At 40.0% G+C, this 27,414-nt stretch overlaps 1 protein-coding gene across 10 annotated transcripts in view; it reads right to left on the bottom strand.

The window, feature by feature from the left end:
• Positions 1-27,414, bottom strand: part of MGA (MAX dimerization protein MGA) — a 59,170-nt gene that overhangs the window by 16,715 nt on the left and 15,041 nt on the right. For 4 of the 10 annotated variants that reach the window (XM_069017389.1, XM_069017388.1, XM_069017392.1 and 1 more), the window contains exons 4-18: positions 24,315-25,245; positions 23,892-23,979; positions 23,661-23,756; positions 19,896-20,024; positions 18,437-18,535; positions 16,400-17,037; positions 15,390-15,747; positions 14,256-14,479; positions 13,264-13,404; positions 12,779-12,854; positions 10,894-11,414; positions 9,098-9,395; positions 6,752-7,384; positions 5,868-6,167; positions 2,748-4,447 (exon numbers count right to left, since the gene is read on the bottom strand). In XM_069017389.1, the coding sequence (XP_068873490.1) occupies positions 2,748-4,447; positions 5,868-6,167; positions 6,752-7,384; positions 9,098-9,395; positions 10,894-11,414; positions 12,779-12,854; positions 13,264-13,404; positions 14,256-14,479; positions 15,390-15,747; positions 16,400-17,037; positions 18,437-18,535; positions 19,896-20,024; positions 23,661-23,756; positions 23,892-23,979; positions 24,315-25,245 (6,232 nt within the window). Of the gene's footprint in view, positions 1-2,747; positions 4,448-5,867; positions 6,168-6,751; positions 7,385-8,181; positions 8,763-9,097; positions 9,396-10,893; positions 11,415-12,778; positions 12,855-13,263; positions 13,405-14,255; positions 14,480-15,389; positions 15,748-16,399; positions 17,038-18,436; positions 18,536-19,895; positions 20,025-23,660; positions 23,757-23,891; positions 23,980-24,314; positions 25,246-27,414 lie in introns of those variants that run through there. The other 6 variants (XM_069017393.1, XM_069017390.1, XM_069017391.1 and 3 more) reach the window with 6 other exon arrangements.

Below are 27,414 nucleotides of genomic sequence, written 5' to 3'. Positions count from 1 at the left end.
TCTGAGAACAGTGAGCTGGAATATGAACTGATTAGTCTGTTTTTCTGGAAGCGGAAGAGATTCTCTAAAAGCCAGAGTTGTTCACTTGGCTATCATGGAATAATAGAATATCCCAAGTTAGAAGAGATCATCGAAGTCCATCTCTTGGCCCTGCACAACATCATTCCCAAGAATCACACCATGTGCCTGGAGAGCATTGTCCAAACTCTTCTTGAATTCTGTCAGTCCTGGTGCTGTGATCATTTCCCTGGGGACCCTGTTCCAGTGCCCAGCCACCCTCTGGGTGTAAAGCCTTTTCCGAATATGCAGCCTAAACCTCCCCCGAGACTCAGGTTCATTCCATTCCCTTGGGTCCTGGCACTGGTCACCACAGAGAAGAGATCAGTGCCTACCCCTCTGTTGGGCCCTCCCCCCCCGGTGTGGGGTTCAGGGGGAGGAGACCCTGGAGTAGAGGCACGGCCTACAGGGTTTTCCTACTCCCTGGTCAATCCTGTTCCCCATTGGTTATTTTGTGTTCCCCTGTGTGGAGAGGACCCTGGGGATCCCGTGATTGTGACGGTTCTTCGGCAGGACGCCGGCCATGCGGCTGGAGAATAAAGATCTCTGAAACATCTATCAAGAATTGGTCCTTATTTCTTTCCACAGGCCTCACTGTCTATACATGTTGCAGAAAACCCCGCTGCAACACCTCTCCTTTTTCCCTCACAAAGAAGCTGCAGACTGCAATGATGTCCCCCCTCAGTCTCCTCTTCTCCAGGCTGAACATACCAAGTGACCTCAACCACTCCCCATATGGCTTCCCCTCCAGGCCCTTCTTCATTGCCCTCCTTTGGACAATCTATAATAGTGTCTTTTTTATATTGTGGCACCCAAAGCTGCAGCCAGGACTGCAGGTGAGGCCACCCCAGTGCAGAGCAGAGCGGGACAATCCCCTCCCTTGCCCGGCTGGCGATGCTGTGCCTGATACCCCCCAGGACACACTTGGCCCTCCTCGCTGCCAGGGCACTGCTGACTCATATCCAACTCGCCATAGATGCGGACCCCTAGGTCCCTTTCCCATGGCACTGCTCTCCAGCCTCTTGTTCCCCTGGCTGTTTGGACACCCAGGGTTGCCCTGTCCCAGGTGCAGAATCCAGCACTTGCCATCATTCAACTTCATATGGTTGGTCTCTCTGCAGGGCCTCTCTACCTTTGAGAGTCAACAGCTCCTCCTGGCTTAGCTTAATTAGTATCCCTTCCAGTCCTGTGCCCAAGTCATTTATGAAGATGTTGAAGAGCACAGGGCCAAGGATGGGAGCCTTGCAGAACCTCAGGAGTGACCAGTCCCCAATCTGCTGTTATCCCATTCACTATCACCCTTCATGCCCAATCTGTGAGCCCATTACATGATGTGTTTATCCAGCTGAGTGCTGGACATTTTGTCCAGAAGGATCCTGTGAGAGAAAGTACCAGAAGTTTTACTGAAAGATTAAATCAACTGGTTGCCACTGGTCAGCAAGGTGGGTAACCTTGGGGACCTTCCTAACTTGTTCCTTGAGCAGCCTGAAGTCTGCTCTCCTCATATCCACAGCTGAAGTTTTGCTGGCACTTTTCCTCCTGCCACCAGAGATTTGAACTCAATTGTTTCATGGCTGCCATGGCCAAGACAGCAGACAATTGCAATTTCACTCACAGGCCCTTCTCTGTTACCAAGCAGCAGTTCCAGGAGGGCACCATTCCCAGCTGGTTCCTGTAGCACCTGTACCAGGAAGTTATTGCCCAGGTGTTTTAGGAATCTTCTGGACCTGTTTGTACCAAAGAACTCTAATCTGATTTTCAACTCCAAGAGGAGTACATAAACACAAAAGAGCTAAAAGAATTCTATACTTTCAAAATCCTGAAGACACAAACATTATCTCTCCTATTTTAAATTTGTCTGTTCTTCAACTCTTCTCCAGCTTAACCCTTCTCTTTCCACTTGTATCTCATCCTGAGAAAAGGCTTGATTCATATGTCCATTTGACTGATTCATGAAACTACAGTTTCGTAATTTTAAGTAACAATGCACTGTTTCTTAAGTCATGTAGTGATATGTAAGAAGTAAAGGAATTACACATTGGATTGCTTTATTTTAATTTTTGGGTTAAATTTGATGAGAATTTTATGAGCATTAAAATCTGAACATATCTTAACTACACTAACTACAAAGTTTTACCCTTATTCTGTGATTTTTGGAGCAATTTGTTTTCTATCAAATAAGGAATGACAGCTTTCACATACTATTTAAATGTATTATTAACTTTAAAAATGAATTTAAGGATGGATTAAAACGTTCCTTCCAGATATAAATGTTAATTAAGACTATAAAAACTAAATAGAAGAAAACACCTTAAAATAACAGAAATACTTCACTGGCCACTACATTTTTGGATCATTAAGTCACATTTCAAGTAACCAAATTATTTGAGTAAATATTGGAGGAAGACAACCTGCAACAGTTTTATTACAGATTGCTCAATGTAACTCCTGTTATCTGAAAAAACAGGCAATTTCTACAAGGCCACGACACTGTTACCTAAAAAAAGCATGCAACTAAAAAAAGACATTTCCATTTGGAACCCCAATTTACACTTCCTAAAGAGACTGAAGTCCAAAACACAAACATCATACTCTGTCTTGCAAATCCATGGGTTATGAGACATTAGTTGGGCAATTAAAAAAAAAAAAAATATATATATATATCCTTCCATAAAAAGTTAAATGCTTACCACTTTTTCAACATCTATTTCCTCGTCACTTGCGGAGTCAGAAGCACCATCCAGCATCTCATCAGCAGAATCATCAGTTTTATCATCCTCTTCTTCCTCCTCCTCATCTTCCTCTTCATCCTCTTCCATATCATCAGCAGTTATATCAATAGTGGGCATGTAACCCTTTCTGTGTGCCCTCTGTTCTGGTGCTGTCAGGAAGTTACTTTTCTCTGATGTATCAGCTTGGCTATCCACTTCACTTCTATTTTCTAAAGGGGGTACAATGCTAGATATTTTGCTCCAAGAACTGTTGACATGTGTTAGAATATCGTGGCCTATTTTCATTTCTTCCAGAGAATCAAAAGCAGCTCGTTCTTTGCTGTTACTGCCTTCCTGCTCAGCTATGTTTCCTTTGCTGTCCTCAATATTGAGTGTATGCTTCTCTCCTGAAGCATTATCCTGCCCTTTTGCAGAACAAACTTCAGGCCTACTTCTTGTTTTCCCTCCTATGTTTTCCATTTCTATAGAGCTCTTGTACTCCCTCCTTTCCATACCTGGCTGCACAGCATCACCCTGGCATTCTTGTTTGTTCTGAAACAGTTCAGTCTCTCTCTGTTCCTCCTTGATCTTCAGCTGTATATCTTGCTCTTGTTGACTATGCAACTGTCCAGAACTTGCTCTGTTGTCCTCCTCCATCTGTGTCTCTGCATCTCCTTCCTCCTCTTTTACTGGTTTCTCTTCGTGTTCAGCATGTGTTTGTTCCTTCCCAAGGTTCTTCAACTGGGCAGTCTCCTGATTCTCAAGACTCTGTGAATGTGCATTATTATCCAGAGGAGCAACTGAAGACTGATCTGATGACCCACAAAGAGTTTCAGAGTTAGCTGAAACTGCCTCCACAACAGTTTTGGAACTGACAGAACCCTCTTTCTCTTCAGAATCCCCTTTTTCTTCCTCATCATTTGGCTTCTCGCTGATGTATGAATGGTCAGATGATACAACATCTACAGAAACATCATGCTGAGAAGAAAAGCTATCATCACAAGAACTCTCTAGCACCTTTGAGTTCTTCTCCATCTCTGATGTAGTAGAATTTGTACCACCACTAGGTGTGACTGTGCCAGATGCTGACTCTTCAACAGCATTTGACTGGTTAATCGACAACTCATTTTCTTCTTGTTTCCCCTCTGGCACTGTGACCTCAGACTCTGTAACTTCAGGGTCACCTGAGCATGGAGCCTTCCCGTTCTCCTTCTGCTGAGCAGCACCTGAGTCCTCTTTCTTGCATATTTTCCTGTAATCCTTCTTCATCTGAAGAGATGCAAAATGGTGAAGAATAGAGTTGGGCACAGTCTTCTGTCCTGGGAGCTGAAGTAAAGCAAAACTTCCAGACTGTAAAGGTATGAGATTAGCAGTGGTGGCTGGCAGACCACCTGAGCTGCAGGTTATTTTGGACTCGGAGGCTGCTTGGTTTGGGACATTGCTGGCAGCAGAGGAGGAGATCCTCAGAGTCAGAGTGCCTGCCTGTGATACAAAACTTGTTACTGAAGGAAGAAGAGAAGATGCTTGAGTGGCTGGGTTGGATGGGGGGGATAACTTGGGTACTGCAGTTTGTATAGCTGAATTTGTGGCAGGAGAAGTGGAAGACACAGAGGAATTGGGAGAAACAGGTGACTCAGGAGGCTTAGAAGGTGCAGGCAACCGGATTCCTACAACAGATCCTGTGAGGAAAACAAAACATCAACTGAGACTTTGTCGAAGCAACTTTTTTCTTTCAGTTTTAATGTTTGATGCTGTACTAAAAGCAGACACCACTCCCAAGGATCATAATGGAATCAGGCATTTGACCACAAGTTCTCAGTGGAAAAGTTGGTCCTGCATAAAGACATATAAATTCCAATTTTTTTAAGTAACACCCCAATAAAACCAATGAATTGGCCCCTCTAAAACTAACAGATTTAATGCCAAGTTCTAGCATTAAGCTTTTTAATCAAAAAAGACACAGCACTGAAAGTCCTGCATTTTACTTTCCCATTTATTGGAAAACAGGGAAATTGGGGTTTTGCAAAATAAAAAAGTAAAAAAATAGTATTTAATTTTAACTTTTTTTTTCTCTCAGAAAAAGACTTGCAAAGAGAAAAACTATGTCAAAATTACAAAATTATACCACCATCTTTTTCACCTTTATGAACTCTTCTGCAGTGTTTCAACACTCCGTAAACAGGGAAGAAAAATATTACTAATGGCAACTAGTCTCTCTTGTTCAGCAAAAGCCTCAAAACAGAAAGAAATTAAATAAACTTGTTGACTGATTCTTTACTATACCTCATGCTCAAACCGCAATGAAAGCTCAGCATTGTTTTCTCTCCTTCCCAGAGTTTTATCTACTGTGCTTGCTCTCGCTCTCCCTTCCACCCCACTCTATCTCCCTCTCTTTGAGATGTGTTTTGATACAGAGAGAACAGAAGAAAAGGTCCTACTACAGAGTAAACATGCATTTAAAGTACATTTGGGTTAGAATTTACAAATACATACAACAGCATACCCAACCTGCAATTTCTCATTCTTCCAACCCTGTCTTCAACTGTGCACTACAGAAACAGCTGAAAATCACGCTTATTTTTCATCTCACACTCTTAAGGAGGAAAAAACCTGGCAATTTTGTACGTTAATGTAAAATTTCATCTGAGTATCTTCTGTCAACACACTAACCAACCTGAAAACCTAACAAAAACAGAGCAGCACATCCAACAAAACATGGGTAACAGGTAATACTTTTTAAGAGAATCTCCAGCAAGAACTATTTTTGAATCACCAGGTCGAGTCTCTCTTAAGTTGGGACAGTATGATGGACATGGCTTCATTGCCACACACACACATAGGCCTTTTTACTTGCTGCAAAGAACTCCCAAATTTTGGTGACTTAGCTATTAACCGCACTTTCTGAATATTATACACATAGTATTTAAGTTGCACTGCATCTGAATAATTATACTATGTTCTTCAACTACTCACACAGAACCAAATTAGACCCTGTTCAATTGCTTTCAGCACCTGAAAGGAGCATTGCAAAGATATGTCTCCTTGTTCATTTCTGAGTAACACACTGGTCAGTCATGAAGGAAGCACTGGACTTTGTACCTGGATTGCGGAGCATCACTGGCTGCACACTGGGCTGGGCACCCGCAGCTCGAACCTGCTGCAGGGGAACAAGCTGAATGATCTGCCCATTGGGATGTCTGAACAGGTTCACAGCCCCAGGGCTCCTGAGAGGCTGAAGGACCATCCTCTGCCTCTGTGCCAGCTGCGTGTTGTTCAGCGGTCGCAGTGCAGAAGGTGTCTGGTGCACTGGAATCAGCAGCAATCGAGGTCCAACACGTTTGTCTGTTCCGGGAGCGATCTTTGGGGGAGTCTTACTTGCAGCTTGTGGAACGGCATCATCTGAAATATTTTAACAAATTACATAAAAATCAGTTTAAGAGACTGCCTACTGATCAGGCATTATTCTTAATAAATACAAATGCAAATATTTTGCAAACAACCGCATCTCTTTTAAGTTTATTTAAAGGCAAGTTTTACTCTTTTTATTCACAGAACGCATAGAACCAACCAGGTCAGAAGAGTTTTGGGGTTTTTCTATGTAGTTCCACTGACATTTCTCAACCATGACACAGGAAGAGTAAATCCATACCTAATTCCTGGACTCTATGCCAACCATGAAATTCTAGCAGTCGTAACTGTGCTATACATTTCTATAGGTCAAGGAATGGTGTGAGGCTTCCAGCTCACTTCATAGCAGTCACTGACCAGATAGTTACATTTTTTCCCTTCTCTACCAGTTCAGGTTGGAATACAAAAGGCAACTTAAGAGATGACATTTCTTATCCTGCTTTGGAAAGGTGAACGAGGCAAGTGAATCTGTATTTAAATTGAAACCAGTTGCAGACTGTATTACAGCTATGAAAAGAGGCAGAATTAATAAAAAAAAGCATTTAGAGTAATAACCCAAAGCACCTAAGCATTACCTCTTTTTGGGTTCTGTGGAGGACTTGAATTAACTCCTGACAGTATCACTGGAACAGAGACAGCAGAGGAAGTTAGTGTGGTCACCACAGGTGTAGCTGCTGCAGCTGTTGTTAGTACAACTGTTGAAGTGGATGTTGTGACAACAGGACAAGTAACAGTTGGTGGTGTTACTACAATTTTTGGGAATGACGTAGCTGCTACTGCTGCAACCACCTCTGTTGTTTTTGTTGTGTTCACAGTAGCAGTAGGAGTGGTGGATGGAGTAGCAGAGGTACTGATTCCAGGTGTTGCAGGAGCAGCTGTGACTGTAATTGCAGGAGGAGAGCAGGGAAGTTCACCAGCTTTTGTCTGGTTAGGAGTGGACACAGTAGATGCTGCTACACTGCTACTTTCCACAGCAACTGGAGAAATGGTGCTGGCCGTAGTGACCCCAGGAAAGACTGTGCACTGAGCTGGAGATAGCACTGAAGGAACCACGGGAGCAATGACCGTGATCGGTGTGGGCTTGATACTGAGCAACTGTCGCCTTGAGGCAGGCTGGCGTGTGCTCGCTCCAGGAATCTTCTGCTGTAGAGCTCCTGCTTTGTTTATCACAAACTTGGTAAACACACCACCAGGTGAGGGTCGGGCAGCTGCAAATAAAAACTTGCAGGTCAAAATTTCAATAGATTTCCTCTTCGCCGTTCATGAGGGGCTACAGTTGTAATTTCAGCATGAATTTGAGCCTCCTTTTTCTAGGTACCTTACAATTAAATCAAAACCTTTATGGCAGTCCTGGATATGCCTTACATGTTAGAAATATGTCTGCCTTTTTCCACTACTATAGCTCTTTACTGCATTTCTTCCCAGACAAACAAAAGAATCAGGTCTTGAAGGCTTGTTCTTCATTGTGAAACTATGGACAATCCTAACTAACAGTGCAGGACAACAAACACCTAAATGAAACAATGAGTTTCAGTCAACTATTTCCTAAACCTCAAATTCTTTGTGTAACAGCTTGTGTCATCTTCCCCTTTTTATTGCTTCTTGGTTTTCATCCCCTTCTACTGTATTCGTCTTACACAGGCACAGGGGAAAGGGATGGGAGGGATACAGAGTTTCCCCTTCTAACTGCAGCAACATTCAGACTGCACGCTGGATGGAACAAATTTAACTGATGGAAATTAATCACCGTTAAGAAGACCCTTTACCTCATCCCTTGCTCTCCAAGGGACCAGAATTTACTGCATTTACATCATTCCAGATGCCTACAGATGAGTACAACAGCACTGAGATTATGGAGCAAGCCCAACTTAAACACTGCAGTTATTTATGCATACAGCATGTCTCCCCCAGACTGTGCAAGAACTGGTACTTTTTACTTAAATCACTATGCAGCAATGACTTCACCCATCAATGAAACACAGCCAGCTCTTTCAAATTGCATAAACACACGAAACAACAAGTTTTATTACATGACAAGAAAAACAACACACCCATTTACGTAGCAATGAAAATTTAGGCAGAAAGAAACAAAATAATCAATCAGAAATTAAAGTTTTTCCAGGACACAGGTAACATCCTTTTCCCTTGCAAAGCTTCTTCATATCTTTAAATTATGTGTGGGATTATGTGGATGGGTACTAAACTTCTTTTTTTAAACTCATGCAAAATGTAATAGTTAAAAGGCAACTTCCTCTCCTTCCATGCTGGGGTAACCATTTCACTACCAACTCAGATAAACAAGTAACTCATGCATCTTCCAATCTTTTGTTTTGGTTTGTTTGTTTTTTTTTTTTTTTAACTCAAAGTGCTAAGTCCAACCCTGTTTAGCTTGTGAAATCCAATGAGATTAGAGGCTGGCGTGGTTATTGGCTGCACACCTGTTGATTCGCTAATCCAGATTTGGACCATCTTGTCTTTCACTGCTGCTTCACACATCTTTGGTGGTCACAAGAATTATGAGTGCAACATCAGCAGAAAATCTAACAGCGAAGAACCACGTATTAGTGATACTCATTTGAAGTTAATCTGTATTTGACGAAAAGCAATTAAAAATGATAGTAACGGAACTCCAAACAAAAATCCCGGTTAATATCTGGCGAGTCTCCATCCACTCTCGCCTCTTGAAAATATGCTCTAGCAGCATTAATAGAACAACTAATAGTCAACATCTGTAATCTTACTCTGAAGTCAATATAAAACTTTCTGCTTTAAAGAGATTATTTACTGCAGAGGCATCTTAGGCAGGCAATGCAGCCAAAGGCAGCATGCACCGTTGCACAGAAATCAACATTAACGCTGTACACTCACTCTGTACTTCAGCTTCAACGCAATTTAAAACACAGTAATAAGTTCCAACCTACCTATCTGTCTCTGTGCTGGGACATGGGTTTTCAGAGTCGTCACAGTGGGGGTTGAAGTAGTGCTGGTGGAAGATGTAGTTTTAGGAGCTGATGTTGTGCGCCCCTGGACTGATGGTGTCCCAGAAGCAGGTGTTTTAGCACTGGGTGCTACCTTGGAGATCACAGTACTGAGGGCTGCGATATCAAGTACTGTGGGCTGCAGCCTGCCTGTGATATAAGCTGCTAGCCGACTGGCAGGATGTAATGCCCCCATCTGTCCCAAAAGCAGTTTGGCCTGAGGATACCTTTTATCATTAACCTGAAAAAAGGGGAAAAGGGAAACTTTGTGAAAAGAATGCTAATTCACCACTTCTGGAGAGGTGTTTCATTCCATGGGACTCTTAAATGTCCTTTTCAAAAAACCATTGCAATTCAGAATGGGAATTCCTAATTTCCTTATTGCCCAGGAGAACGTCAAACAACTCTTGTTTTATCTTTGTAATACAGATTTTAAATGCTGCTCAGACTCTGACATAAAACCAGAGAGTCCAAGGAACATGTGAAATCACTAAAATTAGCTAAGAGTGAAGCTAGCATCTGTTTTTCCTATCCCTTACTTATGCTGTAGTAGTCCTGAATAAAAATAGGTTCCCTAACTGAAGGACAACTTTGGATAAAATTCTCAAACCTAATTAAGACCTAGCATCACAAAAGAAAGAATACTGATGACATATACATTGAGACAAAACTCTAAAGAGCTTGTAAAAGCTGTACTAACTTTTTCCTTATCCACACTGTTGTTTGATACTGTAATTAAGGTATGATGAGCTCACTAACTTCAAATTTCAAGTTGTAGTGGTAATGGACTGCACAGGAAAAGAAAACAGAACATCTTTCTGCATGTCAGGCTTTCTGCCTAGTGGACAATGGAAAGTTTTGGTAGTGCTGCATTTTGCTTTCAAATTGTTTGATAATACCTTCTAAAAGCCAAATGCATTTAACACACTACTAAATAAACAATAGTTTTTATGGATCAACTTTTACTGAAGGTAAGAAATCTCCTAATTTTTTTCTCTCCACTGGTTTCTCTTTCTGAGAGTGTCATATCTGCAAAGTGTCACAAAAATATATTTTACTCTCATTTTCTAATTCATATGGTTTTCCTGAAAGTGGTTTTACTATAATCACAAATAGCTATGATGGAAAAAGATCTTCATCCTAACCCTGCGGTTCCTACTACTAATTCTTACCACCAAGCCAGCAACAAAAAACTGCAGGGAAAAGAGCCTTTGAATTTAGGATTATGAAGTCTCTTGATGAAAAACATATATTCTACAAAGAAGATTCATGATGCTAGTGAAGATTAACAGTAAGCTGTAGCAAAAAGCAATTTAATGTTTACATTTTCGTTTTAAAGTTTTGTCCCAGTGTATACTTCCACAGAAAATATTCTTTTTTGTGGACTCATACAGTCATTCACTTAGAAGCATTATGTGTCAAATGCACCTTCAGGGGGTTCTAGTAAGAATTAAAAAGATCCTGAGAGAGATTCTGCACTTGGGTCAACAAGACCCAAATTACCAAAAAGACAAGTTAAACCATCAGATTTCAGGATTCCAATCTGATTTCCTGTTATTGAGTAAATCTTGAAAGGGACAAGCTTATGGAGAGGAATGCCACCAGATTCTAAGAACTCCTGTCCAGACAGGCACAAGACTATGTAGACAAATTAAAGAGTGTTCTCCCCTTCAAGGAGTTCTGGGATAGTACTGGATGAAGATGCATCTAATCTCCACAGTAAAGGCAGAGGGACCCACCTGAATCAAGCCCGAGGGGCTCGTATTAGCTTTGCATTTGTAGACAACCAGCTTTCCTGCAGGAGAAACCCCTGCATAAAAAGGCAAGCCTCTGCCCCAATGCAGCTTCTCCCGCAGTTTGTCCACTGGCTCTGCCCGCATGACCTTTACATTCTCTGAGTTATTGCATGACGCCACTGCGCTATCAGGAATCTCCAAGACAGGGATCTCAGGCTTCTCGTCCTTGTGCTGGCAGGACGGCACTGAAATTTTCACTTTGGAGGAGCAGACAGAAGGATGGTTCTCATCCTGGGCCTTGTATTCCGAAGCCAATTCAATAATGAAGCTACCCACTTTGAGGCACTGTGGCGCGTTACTGTTGATATGCTGTGATAAGATGCTCAAGATCTTATTGTGATCTTCCTCCAAGTTGCAGTCAGAGATAATCTCGATAAGTTTGGTTGGTTCACCTCGAGTGGTGTGATGAACATAGGAGGTGGAGAAAGAGTCCCCCTCACTACGGGAAGACCACCAGCTTTTCTCTGAGAAAGAATTGAAATAGGTTTCTGCAATACTATGGCATTTAATCACCTGGATAGTCAAACAATTTCATTCTGCCCACACCTCCACCCTTGTCTCAGCTCAGCTGTAGGCCAACAGCAAGTAAAAGAACTGTTCAAAGAATCACCTCCCCTTGTAGAGCTTCACAAGCAAGCCAAAACTCACTGCAAAACTAATGTAATTATTTCTCACGGTTCAATCCCTGCAGCCATACCACGTCAGGTTGTATCCATTGCATCACAAGCTAAACAAAGCTGGGTTGTTTCAATACATAGGTGAAAGTTCTCCAAACACACCAACACAGTAGAAAGCATCACTGGTTATTCAAGAGATGGCACTTTTCTCTTGGATTCAGAAAAGCACCCGTGTCCTATAATGGCATGAGGGGACACACAGCTAGCAGAACTGTCTTTTGCACAAGATGTGTAAACAGAAGCATGACCTTTGATGTCATTACAGATACAACGTCCCTTTTTGCAAAACTGTAAGGATGTTGAGCCCTGTGTCCTGGCCATTTTAATTTCACCTACCAATGCATTGGCATTTTCAACTAATTGTATTATTTTTCCATTCCCATCCTTAAATGTAGAGTGTGCTGTTGTATTCATTAAACAGTAAAAAAATAAGCTCAAAAAGGCAGTATTAGTTCATTAGCGGATGACATAATGCCTCTAGTAAATGTCTCATTTTAAGGCTCGTAACATGATTTGGGCCGCTTCAGACTGAAAGAGAACACGGATGTCTAGCCTACTTCTTCACGAACTAGAAACTCAAACCCAGTATCTGTAACATAGCAAAACTTCAATCTTTCAACTTAAACTGAACAAACTCAGTTATCAAATAATTCCAAATAAAGCCCAGGCACTTCCTTGTCCCATACAATTCTATGTGAAGAATATGAGGATCCTATCCTCCCAGTACTACTTGGATATTTAATTTTTCAGTAACTACAAAGTAATAGTAAAGAAAAGAAGAGGGAGAAAAAAACACCCAGACAAAGCAAAACCATTCATCTCCATTTCTTCCCAAGTACCTAATCAACTCTCTCGAAGACAAGTGTTGTGCAGTTTTATCTCTTATTGCTAAACAAGCTACTGCAGCACAGGTCATTTTACATTTAGAGCAGCAGCAAGTACTGGATATTTAGTCTGCTGTACCTCCATGTGCCTCCCTCCCCCCCAGCTACTAAGAGAATTGTATACATATCATAAGATTTTTATTAACAACTGTAGTAACTCCCCCAGCAAACAGACTTCTATTTCATCAGTAGCTACTTTTTTTAAGAAATACCACAAAAACGTGTAACTACCAAGAGGTCGAATTATACTCACGACTCAGCTCTTACCTTTGGATTTATTAGTGTCTTTGTCTACCTCACAGGTTGACTTCACAGGAGGCTGAAGCTCTGGTTCATGCTCCTGCTAGAGGAAAGAAATGCAAGGAAATATTCACCCTATACATCTCACTTCCACACTAAAAATTACAGCACAAAACTAAGTTCACCCCAAATCATAAATATATGCTGTGCTTGACAATGTTACAGGTTTCATCTTAGAAGGGCTCTATTAACAATGAACATTCGAGCCTTACATAATAATGTACTTGTGGCAGCCAGGCATTTCCCCAGATGAGACAGTGTGTATCACAGTAACAGCGTAAGTTTACCAGCACTGCAAAGCGATTTAGGCTCCGGCTTCCACAGCCCTACCACCATCAAATGCAAGTCAAGCTCTCATGTCATGTAGGAGTTTCTGGGGAAAAAATTACTTAAACATTTTCAATATTTCTGCCTGCTCTATAATATACACTAGTTACACTGTAACTTCTTACCTTTACACTACAACTCTGTGAATCACTTTTGTCTTTTTGCTGCTTTTTCTCCTCTCTCCTGTGTGCATAGGCTCGCACTCTTGCACAAGTCATCAAACTTTCAAAGTACATGTAGACAGGATCCTTGTCCTCCTCTCGAATCTAAAAGAAAAAAAAATAGACAAAAACTTCTCCTCTCTGTTCGAGACGCACATTAGATTCACCAAACAGCTTTGCTTTCTAACACTTCAACATAACTGCTTCAATAGTAAGAGTCAAAGAAAAGTCCAGCATTTAAAGCTAGATCTGCCCTCTCAGTATCATCACATAGCCCAATCTGCCACCACCAGCCGCCAAAAATTAAAAAAAAATTCTTTAAGTGAAGAAACAAATTTTAAGTGTCATGCATTGTTTAACATTATCTGGTATACATTAAGTAACTACTCTGGTATGTTTGTTCTTCAGATATAACTACACTCAACTCTACGGCTGTTTTTCCTCTACTGCTGTTGTTGCTTTTTTCTGATGCTAAGGTGAGAGGAGACACAAAGCCAGATTCTTAGAACACTGGCAGTGAAACCTCAAGAGAGGACAAAAAAAAAATATTCCAGAACTACACTGAACACTCTGTGTCTGTATCCAAACATTTTTTGCATGTAATTCATACTTAGATAGGCTACATTATGTAGCTAATTACTTTTACAAATATTACAGTACTAATAATAATCTCGACAAAAATAGCATATAATACTGTATTTTTAAATGAGGCTATTAGTGAATAATAATCACCTTCCACCATCTCCATATTGCTACAGTAAATTCTCAACAGAAGAGGGACATAGTTAAAGATTTGTATACAATCAATTCATCCTATCTTATCAACACACCTATGGGCAGTCAGTCCTAGGCTTTCACCTCAAACTTCTCTAGAATTGCCTAGCACAGAAGCTTTTGGCAGTATTTGTTTTAATTTTCAGTACAAAGAAAAACATGCATCTCTTTTTTTCTCTTACCACTGGATTGGGTCTAGGAGTGTACATTCTGCCCGGTTTTGTTCCACTGGAAGATCTGTTCTTACTAGAAAGCAAGACCTCTGGGTTGGGCAGTACCATAGATTTAATTGGTTCAATAACAGATGGTGTTGGGACATAAATTGGCTCTGGATCTACTTCACCTTCTACTTTCACCCACAATGGACAATTCCTAACAGGTGGTTCTGGCTCTGAGTCACAGATAGCTGAAAAAAAGAGAAAAAAACAAAAATTACTTACAAGTGAAACACCATCTATCACAGCAGTAACAGAATTTTTTGTTTGCGTTTGAGGTCTAGCCATGCAGCTAGTTCAAACTGCCAGAAAATTCTGCTGGTTGCTTTTCTTGCCTCAAATTCTAGTCGAAAGTGACTGGGATTTGTCTACAAGAAAGAAGAAATAAAAATAAAAATGTTTCTACACTAGTCCTCGTTTCTCATTTTTACTGTGATAGAAGATACACAAAAACACTGAAAATTAGTGACCTTCACTGATGGCGCATACTGAAAAACTGGGTCACACCCAAAAAAATCCCAGACCTGTATACTGCAGCTGTATGGAAGAAATAATTTATTCCAGTAGAACACCAGAGAATACTTTGTTTTAGCTATTCCTAAAAGTATGGTTAGGAAGAAACTGAAAATGTAAATTCATACACAATTTCTAACAATTTGGTTTTCTGAGCATACCTTAGGCCAGATCTGAAATTACCATAAATAACTGTATTTTCAATGAAATCCATGAACTATACAGCTACATACAGCAACTGAAAACACAGCTCTAGATACTTAACTCGTTAACAGGGAAAGATAAGAGCACTGTAACAGTGAACATTACCAACAATGATAGAAGTAATTATCTCATATCCATAGTCTTTCAAGACATTTGGAGAGTTGAACAAGAGTTTAAACTACCAAAACGAAACTCCAGCTATTTGATTCAATAAATAACTACATAGTGCCCAAAATGCTGATCATAAGTAAGAATTTAAAAAAAAAAAAGGAAAGGTGTTATTTCCTGTAAGTCAGATGGATTTAGAAATGGCATCACTACTACATCCTAATAAAAAATGCCCACCAAGATTGGTTGTTTCCTGTAATCTCCACCAATACTCACTGTATTCCACCCTTTTCCTCTTCTTCCTGTCTTTCTGCTTCATCTCCTCTTCTTCCTCATCACCCTCTTCTTCCACATCTTCATCCTCTTGCTGTTGTCCTTTTGTTCCGAACAGCACAAGCTTTCCACGCACAGCCTTTTTCATCATTTTCTTATGTTTTGATCCTCCCTTCACCAGCATGACCTTTCTCTTGAGGCAGGTGCACCCAAACATACAGTCTGGCCTGCGGCAGTGGGTAGGCTGACGTTTCTCCAGTGCCAGACTGGCACATATGCAACCCAGTCGGCAGAAATCATTGTTGCAAGGAGGTGCTCGTCGTCTTATTATTTTGTGGATAGGTTTGCTTTTAAGAGATGCCTAAAAGAAGTTTTAAAGAAGCATAAACTTCAAATTTTAGTACGAGAAATATTTTAGTAAAATTAAATCAAGTATAAGCAAAATTGCTATTCAAGGTTCATTTAGAAAACCCCTCCAGTTACATCTGTCTACATATGAAAACTTGTCCTCTGTACAAAAAGAAACCCAAAAAAACCCAACAGAACAGAGTTTGCATTTGAAGTCTTTTGAGAGGCAACTGGAGACAGCAAAACCATCCTGGTAATAAGCAGGATGTGAAAAAAGCAAAAGAAGTTATCATGTGACAAGCAGATTACATGACCAGGATTTTCTTGCAGTTAGCTCAACAGAAAACATAAAAAGGAAAATAGCAAGGAAATGCAGTTACTGAGTAACAATTGTATTAACCCAAATTTTTAATGGTGAAAATTTTAAACAATTCAAATTATTAATAATTTGTATCAACACACTATTATCACAAGTAGTTTTTTCACATACTGCTAAGTCAGCACTCCTCAAGTTTCACTGCAAAGACTACACCACAAAGGAATCTCATGCCTTATCACGATCCTTAGAGCTTCAGTCTTATTTTCTGCATCTCTGTGCAACATCCATAAGTGGGCAGATTAACAAAAGCAACAGTACAGAAAAGAAAGAACCATTACAGAGCTACCTGAGCTGTAAGTAGCGTTGCCAGAGAGATGTCTGCTCGCTCTTCTGTAATATAGGTCCGTGGTTTCCCATCCCAGAGAGCACAGTCTTCCAAGTCCATTAACTTCACCTGAGATTTAGACAAACCTGGTGGACGAAGTGCTTGGTGATGCTGCGGTGCTTGACGCAAACTGATCTGCTTTGGCAACGTGTTTTCATCCACAGTTGGCAGAGCAAAACCATCTGCTTGGTTACTCGAACTGCTAGCAGGCTTAGCAGCCTTTTCCCCTGATGAGTTCTGTTTCTGCTTTGCAGGAAAAGGTGAAGGCAGAATAGGCTTGTAAGATGATGTTATTCTACTGATTGCAGATGTCTGTCTGGTTTGAGTCTTTGTCTTCCTAGAGGTAGATGATGGAGGAACAGGCTTGAATGTGTAAGATGTTGATGGAATTACAGTGGACTGCTTCTTTAAAACACTGTCGAGCGTTCGAACATAGCTAGTGCTCTTAGTGGGAAGCTGATACACCACAGGAGAAGTGGGAGTGTTAGAAGAGAATCCCATACTTGTTTCCATCAATTTCCCTTCATTTTCCAGGTACTCATCCAGCTTGTCACTACAGAATGCTGAGCGATTCTTCAAAGAACCTTCTGAACTGCCACCTAAATAAATGAAGAGTACTTTAACTCCTGAAGTTAAATCTTATCATAATTAAACACTGTAGGATAGGTAAATACATCTCCAAAAAATGCACTCCTCTACAAGAACTGTATATAACATAGGCACACCAAATATAATCCATTCTGAAACACAACCAGCAGCCTGCACAACTGTTTTTGTGGAGATCTTGCACATGTATTTGTGGTGGGTTGGCCTTGGCTGGCCTCCAGGTCCCTGCCAAGCCACTCTATTACTCCCCTTCTCAGCAGAATGGACGGTTGATAGTACGCTGCAAAAAATCTCATGGGTCAATATAAAAGCAGTTTAATAAAGTAAAAGCAAAGGCCATGTGTGGAAGCAAAGGAAAAGAAAAGATTTGTTCTCTACTTCCCATCAGCAGGTGATGCTCAGGCACTTCCCGGGAAGCACGGCTTCTGCAGTTACTCCAGAATACAAACATCGTAAGTAACAAATGCCCTGCCTCCTTCTCCATTCTCTTAGGCTTCTACTGCTGAGCAGACATACATCATGGAATATCCCTTTGATCAGTTTGGGTCAGCTGTTCTATGTTCCCTCCTAAGACCATGCCCACTCACTGGCTACTGCTGAGGGGGGAATGTTGAGAGGCAGTCTTGGTGCGTGCGAGCACTGCTCAGCAGTAGCCACAACACTGGTGTGTTACCAGCACCTTCCCAGCTGCCAGTGCAGAGCACAGCACTGTGAGAGCTGCTGTGGGGAAAATGAACTCCAGCTCAGCCAGACCCCCCCACAGCATTCATGCACAAAACCATTACAGGGCTTCTGTGCTTCTATTCTTACGTCGTGCTATACCAGATAGGCCAGGTGCTTAGGACAAATAAAGTATCTGGAATATTCCAACACAACACTGTATAGAAGTGCAGAAGGTACCATTTAAATATTTGATCTAAAGTAAAAAGCTGGCAAATTTTCAACAGTCCATTTGAGGTATGGCAAAGTAATCAAACATGTGAGGAATACGTGCTCTAACTGGAGTTTAAGATACACCAATATAAACGAAAATTACTCAGGTTCATTAGGGTCCCTGAGGCAACAGAATTCTAGAATTACCACACTTCCATATAAACTTAAAACACAAACAAAACCAAAACTATTACACCTTTGTTCTTCACTTGAGCCTTCTGCATACAACAGAACACATATTTTTATCTTACTCTAAAGTTTCTCTCTTCCCTCATTAATCTCCATTCTGACTCTGGAAGCAGTACTAAAAAACTCCTTAATCATAACAGTTTCAATATAAAAAAAATAAATCTCTCACTAAGACACACAAATACCAGATTGCAAAGTCTATGGAAGGTCAAGAAAATGGCCACATGTTGGAAATATGTACATTGATCTCTCTCTTTTTACTTTTTTTACCTTCATTTCTGGAAGCACCATGAAGCTTCCCTCGCCAGCCTTTGATTTTTGTGAAATCGTTTGTCTTTCCCGTCCTGGAAACAAAAGGAAATCCACTATCTGGAAAAGAAGAAATCTAGCCTCAGTTTATGAACCAAGTTTGATTGTCTTAGCAAACTCTGCTTATTCCTTTTCAGGGATAGGTGAACAGTAGCAAAATCAAAAGGTTTGAAGCAACTTGATTTTCTTTTTTTTTTTTTAATTAACAGAGTATTTAACAAGGCCAAGCTTCCTGTAGATTTCTGCTCTATGGCCGAGCATCTGCTATCCCATACAAAAAGTGTTTCCTTTATTTTCAGTTTTAGCCTCCTTAGCAATGTGCAAAAGCAGTTGGCTCCAAGAGACTAATGGGCCAATCAACTAATTAGTAGGCTAAAATGGAACAGGCAGGTTTTGAGCTGATACTACAGCCTCACTCAGCAAGAAGAGTAATTTGATTCTCTCCCCTCAGTTGAGCCAATGACCTCTATGACACCTGCAGAAACTTGATTTAATGTTCAGTGTTCTGACAAATTCAGATGAGTTTCAATTAGGGGCATGGACAGTGAATAACCACAAAAGGAAAACAGTAACATCTCTGTCAAGTTATGCATCAACTGTGGGAACTAAGATGGAATGTTACAATATTAACAGGGATCTGTGTGGCCATTTAACATATTGTTAGGCTAGAAATAATTGCATTGGACACTAAGCTAACTGGGGTCTTCTGAACTGAATCTTCCTCTCCTGCAGTGTAAACAATCTGAAATTCAACATCTGCCTCTACCAGCTCTTAAAAGCACTAGACTAAGAAAGACCTAAGTGATCAGAACATTACAGTAGGAGAAGTAGTTAAGTAGAAGGCAGATAAGTATATAAGGTAAGATGGACTTCGTCCATCCAGTTCACTATTAAAAACAGTACCTAACAACAGTATGAGAATCATAGTCACAGTATAATGAGAAATCCACTTGTTTGGATACCAAGCAAGTTTAAAAAAGAACAATCAGTCACAACTCTTGTAATAAATAATTATCATGAAGTTATAGGGTAGCCCCTGCATGGCATCTCAAGGTCTTCTGGAAAATTCTGATACTCAGCTCTGTTAAAGACAATTTTTTTTTGTTTGGTATGTGAGCAACATCAGACAAATTCAGATTGCTTAAGCCTTTTCTGAGCAATTTGAGAGGTCAGTATAAAATAGATACTATTACTGGACCACAGCCATTCCAAAATGGCAACCCCAAACACAATCCAGCTGCAATTACTCAGGACTCCTTGCCCAGTGACCACGTAATGATCTAAGGAAGTTCTCCTATTTTGTCATTTTAGTTTTAATCTCTTTAGATACCAAGTTGAACTAAATAGCCCTTCCCTTCTTCTCATGCCTGGTAACAAAAAAGTGACACTTGAGATTACAGCAAATCCATATTCTACACACCTGGAGAATTGGGGTTGGTACCTGGATAGCTCCACAGAGAGTAATTTGAGTAGGAAAGTGGAAGCTGCACACCCAAATACTTCAAGTCGATGCTCATTGTTGGGTCCACAGAATTCAACTTCAGTCCCACTACAAGAAGCAAGCATCAGTAAATGTCTCAATGCAGCAAGATGTTAGAAAAAAGAAAGTTAAGATATTTACTAAAAGATAAAACATTCAGTTACCACGGGCTTTTCTGGCATTCACCCACCATTTTAAGAGACTTGAAAAAAACCATTAGTGCTATAACAGTTACACTGGATTTATAGCAGGTATAAATTAAAGAGCATTTTACACTATGGGAATTTGAGAAAAAAAACTGAATTACCTTTCATAGTTTTTTTGATTGCTACTGAAGTTTTCAAAGAAATTTATTAACCACAGTGCCAGTGTTGTAATAGATCTCATAATAAAACCTTTTGTCTGTTTTTCTGAAGAAGTCAGCACCATTTACATCTTTGAAGGCTAGAGTTACTCTCTGAACCCAACACAGCTGACTGACACTTCATATCCCTAAGTTACCAAGCCTGCCAGCAGTACTTACACGTCCCCTTTTGCACTGAGCTAAACTCATGCAAGAACATATACCACGCATACATCAGTTTCAACCAGCAGTAAAAGACAACAAACCACATTTTAGGTCTGAAGAATGTGTGTGTGTGTGATCGACTGTTATGATATAAAAATGAGTTTAGACAGCAATTTCAGGACTCGGGTTAACAAATTCTCCAAAGCTCAGCACGTTATGGTTTTCTCCAGTCTTGGCACTTCACAATAAAACAGCTTTTTTTTTTCCCCCCCAAAACAGGTGGCAAAATGGCTATAAAGAAACTAAACAATCTCTGTTGTTATAGGCACTGAAGTATTTGTGGTGGCATCAACATGTTCCTTCACTAACAACCCCCAATACTCAAATGAAAGATTTACTTAGTAACAAAAGCTATCTTTGTCAATGGCAAAACAAATATAGAAATGCTGAGGAAAGCAAAAGCTAGGAAAATTGATATTGCACCTTCTCAGAAAATATTGTTACACTGAATTAAAGAAATCACTGTCTATCAAATTCAGCTCACAGCTGGGAGCTGAGAACATCTGTTTTGATCTTTAGCTATAGAAACTTACAAATGTTGCTCCTGTTGCCCACAAGTTTGAAATGAATACATTAAATGTATGCATCTTGAAACTGAAAATGTATGACTTGACAAGGCTCAAGAAACAAAGTAGTGTTTGCATGTACAGTAGAAACCTTGTGCTAGCTGTACATGTTTATGTTCACAAGTGGAAACACAGTGACCAGATTACTAGCAGCCTGAAAACAATTGACATGAAACAAATCTCAGGCATGGTTGTTTAAACAGATACTGTTATCAAAGACAGTCTAGTGAGATGTAATTTTCGTATCTACATAGGGAAAATGAGAAGCAAGTCAATCTGGCATTTTGTATAAAAACATGTCAACTGACAAATGTCAAGATGCCAACCTTTTCTTTTCTCTATTCAAGTACAATGGAAAGAGTAGAGAGTTTATTTTTCTTCACACTCCTTTCTGTCACCTGCAAAAACAAGCCTATCTTTGTTTTACACTCAAACAAAAATAAGAACATCACGCATGCACAATATCTATTATTTCAGTTCAGAATCATGAAATAAAAAACAGACAAAACCCAAGAGGGATGAGTCCAAGAAGTGCAACGTCTAACGACGGCAGACAGTATGAACAGAGTACGAACAGTAACAGTTAAGTATTATGTCAGTAAAGACATCCCCATACACAACAGGTGAACAATCACTTTTTAAAATTTCTATCATCTCCAGAGCATTGCTAAATTTCAGTTGCTGTAAGCAAACAGTAGCAAATGAAGAACTTTAAGAACTCTCTCCTCTCCATCAGCTGCAGCTGATTAATCTGAAATATGAAACATGGCTACAGTGCCTTCAATTTTCAAGACTATAATCAGGGATTCAAATTAGCTCAGATAAAAGAAGCATCCCATTGCATTTGCAATGCTCCAGCAGGAGCGTTCCTTTTAACACACTTAAGTTGGATTTCCTTCTTTCTGAAGCATCTTCCTGCAATTCTGCCTCTAAGATGTAGACAGCCTCGATGACCCTGTTATTAACTTCACAGATCAAGAGCAATTGTGGGGCTCAGGTACAGCTTCAACATTTCATTAGTAAATCTCAAAAAGAATCCTAAACTTCTCAACTACACTGCTGAGAATCAAAACCAGAGTTAACATCAAAACTGCTATGTCTGTTCCTTCCACAATCTCAAGTTTGCAAGGTAAGAGATCTGTAACTATTTGGTAGATGAAGGTAATCTGGAGAAAGTCTGGTTCCTTGTTCACATGCAGCAGAGGAAGTCTAACAAAAGTATTCATATTGTAATTCACTTTACAGCCTGATCAGACTACATCTATTGTAGTAACCTCTTGCTGCCAATAGTTTTCCCGTATCTTCTTTTCCCTCTAAAAATTAGCTGTGGTTAATCTCCATCATTGCTGAATTGCAATTTCACTATTTAATAGGCTCAGCAGATTACCATCCAACACTGAAAATGATGGTCATAACCACTCAAGAAAATCAAAATTCTTCAGATGTCTCTTTCTTAGCCTAATGCTTGACATTTCTTGTCCATTTTGTAGCATCTCTGAACTGCTCAAAACCCTTCAGAGGGCAACTCACACTTCAGCTGGAGAAAAAGCATGTGGGTTGTACATGTTCCCAGTTGCAGGGTCATCTCATAAGTAAAACAGCCCTCACTAGTGCTGTACTTGCCAAGCTATCCATGGTTGCCAACACACTGTAATTTTATGATACTTTCTTGGGTAAAGGTAACACCTAGGAGGTCCACAATAAAATCCTAAAAAGGCTTAACATTGCTAGTTCTCATCATACCCCATGCATAAACCATTCAAGATAATCCAGCGTCCTTCACCACAGAAGCTCTGTGAGGGCCCGGAACAGCTCATATCAGAGTCAAGATCAGTACCTGGAGTCTCAGTCCCTACAGTATTACAGTTATGTGTTTGGAACACTCAGCACGAGAACCTCAGGAGTATGAAGTACAACACTTCCATGTGTATCAATAATTTCATCACCTGCTCTGATGCCTACGTTAATGCCATTGGTCTCAGGACTATTATTGCTGATGTCTTTCAACATCATCAGCAGAAAGAACACGAAGCTCCACTCTGTGGATCCTTGACTTTCCTCCATCTACCTCAAGATAACATTGCATATATAGATCACAAACTGCAAGTACCTCAGCTTGGCGCTTTTACATGGCTAGTGAACTGGATGAATAGGGACTCAAAGAAATCAGGACTCAAAACACAGTAAATGTAGTCTTAGTTAAGTGCTCCCAGATCTCTAGCTATTCTAGTACCAGGAAATGCCTACTTTTATGAAGGAGTAAAACCAACTCCATCTGCTTTCAACCAGGTTTACATCATTACAAACCAGGCACTGTTGGAAGGCTCAGCAACTTTTGCAAGAGGCACATAACATGCAGACTCTTGCTCTCCTGTTGGAGATTCAGGATTCACCTTTTGACACCTCCAAATTTTCTAGTTTGCAACAGAAATGTGTGCAAATGAAAAGACAGGTCCCAGCTTTATTAGGCATATACAGTATTGGCACCAGTAGGAAATTATCAGCTCAGTATGACTAAGTGTAATGATCAACCAGGTGCACCAGTATGTACACCACCACTCTACCACTTACCTTCCTGAAGGCTAGGATGTATTACTTGTTTATGCCTCAAGGTCTTCAGCTCTTCCATCAACTCCTTTTCCAGTACTTGTATCCTTGCTTGACAATCTACTCAAAAAGTAAGAGAACATAGAAAAAACATCTGCCATGCAAAAAACCTGACTTCATTATTAATTTTTCAGTGTATCTTTACAAATTCCCTTATTGCAGGGAAGAGCCACTCACAAAAAAAAAAAAAAGTACCTGGATCACTTGTAGTCGACAGGGGAGCCTGAAGATTCTGTGATTCTTCTCCACCAGCTCTATCAACAGTGTTAATGTCAAGAGCTTCCTACATACATGAAGAGCCTTGAGTAAGTTAAGATACCTTAAAACACTTAGATGCAAACTAGGCCACATCAAATATCACCAAATTACTCAAAACATGAGACTGTTTCATAAACAAGCATGCATTTTTTTATACAGAACTCTAGGTTCCACTACTTTTTCCTAAGCTGCAAGAAGAAGTAAGACAATGTTATAAGTAACACAGGGTCAAAATACAAACAGATTTGGAAAGAGGCCACAAAACTCCAAACTCAGGTTAAAAGAACATATAACTTCAGCTTGTAAGCACAAAGGGCTTTAAAAGGTTTTTGGATTTTACTCACAACAGTGAGATTTTACCTTTGATGCAAAGGACACAAAAAGAACACCATCAACATCTTCAAGGTCCGGTTTAACATCTGGAAGGATACTGCCAGGCCCCAGAGAAGTGTTCTTGCTCGTTACTACAGTTTTCCCTACACCTTTAGGTGGTCGACCAGCCTTGGAAATTTTCAGTTTCCGTGGCCTTCCTCTTTTATTTGTAACTGATGATAAGGTGGTTTGATTGTTACCAGAGCCTTTGAGGGACATAGGGTTCTTCAGTATCCCAGGCCTTTTTCTGCCACAGATCTCCTTATCCGGAAAGTCACAACTTACTGAGCCCCTGAGATTAAAATTAGGTGTTTTGGATAGAGCCCACTGGGCCTCTCCGATTGAACAGTATTTCTGTGACATTTTACTCCCAGGAGATTCTTTTTTCATAACTAACTCCTCAGGCACAGGGACTGTGCCTGAGCAGGAGTCTTTGTGATTTTCAAAACACATGGGCAAGGAATCCAGGACTGCACTCAAAGGTGATTTCTCCTTTTTGCAAGAGGAAAGCATGGTCTGGGGCAGCTCAGATATCTTCACTGTACTCTTTGTGACTGCACAAGGTTCCAAATAGACCACAGGCATCTTACCACTATCCAGTTTTAACATTTTTGCTTTGGCAACGCCTGAAGGACTGGTTAGCATACGCTTCCTAGACCTGAATTCTCCATCAATTCCATCTGTTTCATGGCGTCTCATTAGGTGTTTTTGTACAATGGGATCATCATCCTCAGTGTTGGAATACTCATCAGTTTCTTCATCTGTGTCTTCCTGTTTCACAGTTATTTCTTGTGTGCAAATATTTGACCCGTAGTCATAGTCATCTACTGGCTCCTCCTTAACGACTACATTGAAGTGTCCATTTGGGTCCAGTGGAGATGCCACACGGGAATTGCTTTCGTAACTGCTAGCAATGGAACTGGGGTGGGAGGGAGGGGACAAAACCAAAACACAACGTAAGATCTTTATGAATAATCTCCTTTACCACAATTCTGCCATCTCCCATAATCCTTTGTTACATATTGTAAAAAGCTGCCAAAATGCTCCCAGATATAAGTCTGTTAAATAAGCTGTCACTTACAAGCTTACGTTTTTAGAAGTAAACACTCGAGCAACCCCAAGAAGTTGCCATTATTAAGAACAATCCAACTTCTTATCTGAAGGCAGCAGCACAACTTCCTTCCTTGCTAATATCAGGGTGACATTTGCACTTTTTCCTCTTTTACTCAGCATGAACTTGAGCTGAGTAAAACATAAGCTGTCATATTTGAAATGCTCAAGAAGTGGCCTTAGTTTGCTGTATATCTCGTTAAGACACTAAAGCCATTGTGCTTGCAAGTAAGAAGCCAAGTGAGCCCTTAATGCACCAAAATTTTAGTTAATGCATGCTGAAGCCATACTGACAATTCCTAAATTCAACTGTTATTTGAACACTTACAGAATACTAATATCCTACTGAATCCTGCTGCATTTTCCACTAGGTCTGAGTACTAACCTAACGAGAATTCAAACTAGCATGCATTAGATACTGAAGACTAACAGTACAGGCAGCTACACTCTGATGATGGGCTTCTCTGAGAAGAAGAAAGAACTTCACTCAAAGAACTACAGTCACCAGTTTTGTTTAGTGTAACAGAACCCGGCTCCTTGTCATAAGAGAAAACTGCTAAGGTATGAAGCCAGAAACTCATATCCAGAATAGAACTCAGAAAAAAAAGTCAGGACTTATTTACTCAATGTATCACACAGTATTCCAATAATACCTTAAAATTTATTATATGATAAATTACATATAATTTTAATTACATTAAATTATTATTGTCAATTTCATGGTATTAAAATGTTATTAAAAGTAAAATTCTTCATTAATGATGAAAATTTCAAATAAAATTTAACATAACTGTAGTACTAATATATAGAGTGAATATTACTTTACATATATTGAATGTATATATGTATGTGTGTATATTTTATCATTAATATTATCCACCCCTCCCCCTTTAAAGTGCTATGCTCAGTTGAACCCACAGCTGGAATCAAGAAAGGGAAAAAGAAGTGGAGGAAGAAGCTGCTTCCTTCCAGTGTAGACTGAGGACACACTTAATGGAGAAAAGCTGGGACACAGGGAGCTGGGAGTATTCCCCTCATGAAGAAAGACTGCAGCATTTAAACAGGGTGCTGACAGTCAAGATACAGATTTATATATTTACATATGAAATTCTAAAGAACAAGAGAAGCCATCTAGAAAACTTGCTGCAACTCATAAGGACACTAAGTAACCAGCATTAAGCTTAAAGTAAAAACACGACTTGTGAGGAAACAGCAGGCAGCAGGAGAGTAGATACCAGTCCTGTTTTGTCTACTGTTTTCTCTGGACAGTGAGTTGTCTATCAGAAATTTTCTAGCTTTCATTTAATTAATAATGTGAAATGTAAGATTAAAAAGCTTTTCTCAGTCAGTGAGTTTACCGTGAAAGAAATGCAGACAGACTACTTATAGGTTATTGGCAGCTGGAAATCCAGCCACAATACTAAGCTAAGAGGTTGATTCAGTACAGCTGATCCACAATTAAAGTAAATATGGTTTAGACACATCAGCTCTGCTACCTTAAAATTCTTGAAAATAAAAAGGCAAAAAACCCTAGCAAACTTGCAAGCCACAAATAAATTTCTCATCTGAGTTTTACTGTTTCCAGTTGGAAGCCCAGTAAAGCCCGGACTTCTCTAGTCATTTTCCTTTATCTATTACAAGGTGTGTACATGCAAGCTAAGGATTACATTTCAATTAGGGATCTGGACAGTATCCAAACCAAAAAACCATGGTGTAACACTGAAACTTCTAGACAAAAACATTGTTTTATTCTGCATAACGCAACCATAAACCAGGTGGTGACAAGCGTGAGGCATGACCCATGTATGTATATGCACAAGAAGATAAGGGATTTGCACAAAATGCTGTTTTTAAATTCTGATGCAATAACCACCTTCTCAAAGAATAAAAAAGTTGCTTTTTAACACTGAAGCAATTTCATCTGGCCCTTAGTTTGTAAAGTTACCTGTAAAATAAGTAGTCACAGAAACTTCTCTTC

The sequence above is a fragment of the Aphelocoma coerulescens genome, chromosome 5 (genome assembly GCF_041296385.1).
Source record: "Aphelocoma coerulescens isolate FSJ_1873_10779 chromosome 5, UR_Acoe_1.0, whole genome shotgun sequence".
In the NCBI taxonomy this organism is placed as follows: domain Eukaryota; kingdom Metazoa; phylum Chordata; class Aves; order Passeriformes; family Corvidae; genus Aphelocoma; species Aphelocoma coerulescens.
This window is presented reverse-complemented; position numbering and strand designations above follow the sequence as displayed.